The sequence below is a fragment of the Solea senegalensis genome, linkage group LG21 (genome assembly GCF_019176455.1).
Source record: "Solea senegalensis isolate Sse05_10M linkage group LG21, IFAPA_SoseM_1, whole genome shotgun sequence".
Lineage (NCBI taxonomy): Eukaryota > Metazoa > Chordata > Actinopteri > Pleuronectiformes > Soleidae > Solea > Solea senegalensis.
The window spans coordinates 5912508-5918507 of record NC_058040.1 but is presented as its reverse complement, the minus strand read 5'-3'; the positions used below and the strand labels follow the sequence as shown (position 1 = coordinate 5918507).

Sequence of the window (6000 nt, the reverse complement as noted above, 5' to 3'; positions counted from 1 at the left end):
TAGTATCATAATGAAGCACATACTACTTGGGGCGGGGTCAAACTGTACTTACAGTGTTCCACATCCGCGGAGAACTGCTTCGTGTTTCCGCATGTGCGTTCTATACTCACGGTCCATTTTATGAAGGTCCGCCTCATTCCACACATGCATACTCGATCTCACGTTACATTTTAGTAGTGACGTTTAAGAGCCCACATTGCAGGCCTCAAAGAATACAAGGAAACCCAAATTTTGTTTTTCCTTGTATTCTTTGAGTGCTGAGTTGCACATACACGGGTACAAGTGGACTTCCGTAGTTAGCCTCACGCAAGCTTCCGTGGTTACGGTCCACTTTGTTGTCTCTTTTGATCAAAACAATAGTGCACAGCCAACGGAACTAGAAAGTGTTCAATGCTTACGGTCCGCGTTGACTCAAACTGTAGGTTTGCACGGATTTGTCCATGTGGGTTCGCATTGACCAATGCAGAAAGAGGCAGATGACTAAATATACGTCACAGACGCTCTACTGGACCATGGAGAGTATGACCTGGGTCTTACCTTGTGTAACATTATGTAAAGCAGCATTCAGATAAATATAATCTATAAGGAATGTGTTAATACACAATCCAGCCTTGCGCTCAATTTTGTTAATGTCTGTAAAACATTGTAGTGGTTGTTTATGTACAGTAAACTGTAAACACTGATATGCAAACAGCCTGTGTTGCTGTATTACTCTTTCCATTCATCAAAGAATAGTCTTGTGTCCTCACTGGGCCCAGGCCTGCAATTTGGGCTCAAGGCGTGGCCCAGCACCCATTGGGCTGTGTCCGCCCTGAGTACCAGTAATGACCCCTTCCCTATGGGGAGTGTTTGATCTGGGCTGCCTGTGTGCTTTAGCAGGGCCTATTTCTGGAGCGTGGGGGGGATAAAGGGAGCTTTCAGACATGGTGCCAATGACCATAATTAAGCAGCTTTAAGGGGTGGCAGTGAGCGCACTAGCAAACGCAGAGTTTGTAATTTGGGAGATGGGGGCAGAGTTGCTGTGGCTCATTGGAAGGACATGGGAGGGACGGGTGGCACCCTTCCCTGAAACACAAGGGACAGAGTGTGTGAAGGCGACTGTAAAGAGGATGTTAATGATTTGTGTCCATTAGCACCCGCCTGTGGAACTGGCTGACCAACGGCCTGAGGGCGAAACACAGAGAGATCACCAAAGCGGACACACGTCCTAATAAGAGTGTCATTTAAAGTGACCTTTCAGCCTTTAAGGCCTCAGAGCAAGTCACTGTAGCACTCCAGCATTCATCTGAACAAGCAGTTTGCTGTAACACCAGTCTGTTGGCGTGCTTGGCTGCAGTCATTTAGATTTATCGAGTTTAAGGTGGCGTTTAGTTGATAAAATCCTCCTACTTAAGAAGTTGTGCACTTATTCACTTCAAATTGGTTTAATCACAGTAAAAACAAGGTAACAAAATATTATTATGTCTTATTCAGAAAATAATCGAGGAGATGATTGGCGGAGGCTTTATTCAGCCGTGTGCTTCTGAGAAATGCCTGAGGCCGTTGCTTCAGCTCAGCCAATTCCACACCCTGGGTTGGGGCCTAGAAATGCATCACAAGAGATTTCTTTTTGTTTTTATTTTTGTACGTTTTAAACAACATGCAGAGTCATAATAAAATCAGGAGTTGCCAGTTAAGTAGTGAGTGATGTTACATTATCTACACATAGCTGTTTATTCATTTGACAATTGACAAAGTTCAGGGATGAGTTCATCAAATTTAGAATATCATTTCTCACTTAGAACTAATGTAGACTAACCACGCAGAGAATTTAAGATCACGTTTTGAGATTATTATCTAAGAAAAAAGTTAAAACCTCAACGGCAACATGTCACTTTGTTTCCATCACTGCGGACCGTCCACAGATGACGCATGCTGTGAACCATTTCCACTGGAAACACTTTCTACTGTCCTTATGTAAACCACCTCCTCTTCCAAGTATTTCGAAAGGAACACAAGCTGTCTCTCGACGCCGTTCTCAAAGTGCATGTTCATGAAACAACTTGACCAGATGTCAGGTGATAATTACTGGCTATTGTGTCTCTGTGCAGGTCTTTGAGAGGACTCACGCTGATGATCCAGGCCACGACCCCTCTTAAGGTAAGAGGAACTGATTCAGGTTCTGGTCTGTTTCCATTGTCTTAATTCACACTTCTATAACCCAGCAAGCAAAACTGTTCTCTCATACTATAACTGGTCAAAGAGGCTGAAGGCCGATCTCTTTAGAAGAATCACAACATCAGCCAGTCACAACATCATATTAAGACTGGCTAACAACGTTGTTGATGATCCAAATCATGCTTTCTATCTATCTATCTTACGTCATGGGTTTGGTCAGAAAAAGAGTGATTAGTCTGTATGTGTTACTCCTTAAGTAGTTTTGTTTACTCAGGACATTTTTTAAAAGCTCCTTCACATTTCCAGACCTTTATCTCCAAGTGAGGGTGAGACACAGCAGTCATGGAGCTGATAAGCTCTCTCACCTCATGTCTCTGACTCCACACACACACTCTGAGGATGGACACAGACAAACGGAGGAGCGTCCCTGGAGTAGCTGTAGGTGTCTCCGTTTGCTTGTTTCTGTCCGTGTCACCGTGGGTTCATTCATCTGGTGGAGCAGAGCGTGGGGCTTTTGGGTCGGATCCATGAGGCCACCCCCTTGGAGTCGGCGTGTAGTTGCTCGACACAACCGCTGGGTTTTGTAACACGACACCTGACCGTGCGGTGCGTTTACCATGGCTTTACCCACAGAAAGAGTATTTAAAAAGGAAAGGGATGAGTCCAGCGCTCCTGACTCCGTCACCCCCTCCTGAAAAAACTCCGCTTTCTCTCCGGCTGGCTGCGCGGCCCTCGGTCTGGATCGGCATAAATGAATGAAACACAAGGGAATATCGGCAGACAATCGCACCGGAAAACTCTCTGTCAAACCAGCCTGCCAGGAGGAATTTATGTCGGGCTTGACAGGCAACGCAACATGACTTTTTCCCTCTGGAAGTTCATCACGAGCTTGTCAAATGCGTAAAGCGGCCGCCGGTGTCTTCTGCCCCTCTTTGCAAAGGAGTCACGCTGTGATTAACGGATCAGGTTTTTGACTGCCAGGACAAATGAATACAAATGAATTTAGGCACCCGAAGGAGAGATTGCAGAACCTCTCATCTAGACACAAAGTAAGTGACAGTTGTTGTAATTGTGTTGTGTGCGCGCTTGGTGAGGAGATGATGTTGGAGCTGTGTGTGTGTTCAGTGTTGTACCTGTGGCTGGCTGTGCTCCAGCACTGATGTCCACCGAGGCTCTGCGTACACTTTATTTACATCATTTATCAGCATCAGTGTCATGTTTTGTAGAGTAGACTTTTTTTTTCTAAGCCAAACACAAATTATGTTTTTTATTAAACTGCTGGAAAAAAATGCCATATTGCTAACTTTTTTCTGGGCCACTGTGTCTATATTAAACGCCGCATCCTCCTTCCTATCGCGCATCATTTTAGTTCATTAAAGTGTTTGGAAGTCGTAAAGGATGCAGACGCGTAAGTGGTGTTTACAAAACTGACCCATATGATTTAGAACATGCAATTACTCGCACCTGTACAGTTTTATTAGAGGTTTGTCTGCATCCACCAAGCTTTGTTTCCATGTTTTCCGAGTTAGTTCAAATGAGACGACCAACTTTAGACAAGAGGTGATAACGGGATGGTTTCACTTCTTTAGAGGAAAACTCTTATCACCCACTTACCAACGCATGTATGAAAACGCACATGCCCTGTGATGGGACGTAAAGTCCAGATGTTGAACGTGTTTACGGCGCAGATTCTCACAGACTGTCAAAATCTCATCGGGCCATTATAATAAATGGACCTTGGTTTCGAGTTGGCTCCAGCATGCAGCCAGTCAGCTGCTGCACAAGTGTATGAAAGTGATGCATTCATTCATTCATTCCCTTGTTTTCATGCACGCATTATTGTTATATTACATTAATATTTTAGTTTTAGTTATATTGTTATTGGTAATGGTGCAGACAGTGCGTGATGCAGTAATGACAAATGACAAAAAAAAGTTAAATGACCAAACTTTTTCCATTGAAACATTTTTTTTTTTTTTTTAAATAGAGCCAGATAAACACATATATGTACAGAGATCATGCGTTAAGAAAGATAATCAATGACTTCATCTATTGCCGCACCAATGGAGTCATGGATCAACAGTGATAAAGGTCTACCTGTTATAATGTCAGCTGAGCATCATTCACCACATGTCCACATGGTGTCGCCCTTTATGTCAGACTCCTGCTTCTTTCTCGCTCTTTTTTTTAACATACAGGTACTCACTGATGTACTTGGACCTTAAATGTTATCCACAGCCAACCAGACACTTTCTCACACAGTCATTTCGATAGTTTATACTTTTTTTTGGAGCAGTACAGCTCAGTTAAATCTCCTCTCAGACAGATCAATAGTTAGAAGAAGGCTGGTATTTGTGAAAGCAGAAACTGGTCATGAAGTAAACGGTCTTAAGTGAGAGATTAGTTGATTGCAGTGAAACAGTTCACCCTTTGGAATTTTCCACTGTGTGGGTATGTGGGTATGTGCATGAGTCTGTATGTGTGTGTATGTGTGTGTGTGTGTGTGTGTACGCGCACTCAGTCAGGGGGCAGGACAGGATCACCTCTGGGAAATCCTTTCAGGGAATCAGTGAGCAGTAGTCCAAGCTTGCAAAAAGAATATCTACTGGCTTCTCAGTGGCTGTTTCTGTTTTTTTACTTGCCTGCAGACAGACTGCTGTTTGACTGTGGAGAGGGGGCGGTGATGGTTTTTGGGGTTGAAAGGTTAGAATCAAAGTTTGGATAATGAGGTCACATTTTGGGAAAAGACATGAAGATGTGATGGAAAAAAAACACTTTTTTTCTATTGATGCACAACAGTTCACTCGTCTGGAGGAAACATGCAGTTTATAATCTAAGGATGATATAATGAGGCATGTGGTGGAACTTCCTTACTACTCAGACATTGTGAAGACACTAACAAACTTTTTTGGTAGCAGACATCCGCTAATGAGTAGAGAAAGATAGATAGATATCAGCAGTACATCCTGTCTTTGAAATGTGAGTTTGTAGTTGTAATGTCCACCAAGTCTGTATTTTGTCCACTCATTCAGATTTTCCCCCTGGGTTTCTTGTCATACTTTAACACTTCAGTACGAAATAAAAACCAGACAGAGTCAGTTACACATTCAATTACTCATTTAAATGTCCACTCTGCACAATTCAACCCTGCTTCAACTCATACAAAGAAAGATGATTATGCCCTGCCACTTCAATGACACATTTTGACAGATGTAAACATTATTGGGGACAGAATGAGTGTTTGCTACACTACCAAAAAAAAACAAAAAAACAACAACTCTGCTTTCATGACTCATTTTTAAAAAGAGGATCTCTCTTCAGCTGATAAGCAGTGCACTGCACCCGGGAATGTCTAGGAGATTCGAACTCTCACACACCCATGCCCAGACTCAGACACACTCATCCTGAGTAACCACAGCCAGCTGTGTGTGGGGTTGATCTTGTGCTATAGCTGTAGCTGTTTTGTTTTTTTTAAAGCGGAGCCAGGAGAGCACGAGACATAGACACCACAGACACACAGACAGTATAAGCGTACAAACATCCACTTACATATGATCACGCACTAGTCGTTTTCAAATGAATTTGAAACATCGCTATTCTGATTCTATATTCTTTTAATTTTAAGATTGCAATATGCACATTTTAGACGCACTTTACATCTTTTCTGTATTTTGTTATATTTTAGAACACCATACAATCACTATACAATCACCGTATATTATGTCAGAAAAATCACAATTGCAGTGTGTCTGGAGTGATATTTTATATAGAGGAAAGAAAACAACTGTTTCCTGCATGTGTGTTCATATTTTGCTTAGAATAGAGCAGGTAAATATGTTTGTT

General features: G+C 42.5%; 1 protein-coding gene across 1 annotated transcript in view; it reads left to right on the top strand.

The window, feature by feature from the left end:
* The first annotated feature begins 2758 nt into the window (after positions 1 to 2758).
* The window catches only part of col27a1a (collagen, type XXVII, alpha 1a), a 66140-nt gene continuing 62898 nt past the window's right edge, over positions 2759 to 6000 (top strand). The window contains exon 1 of the mRNA XM_044012585.1: positions 2759 to 3206. Coding sequence (XP_043868520.1) covers positions 3154 to 3206 — 53 coding nt within the window. The 5' untranslated portion in view covers positions 2759 to 3153. The remainder of the gene's footprint in view (positions 3207 to 6000) is intronic.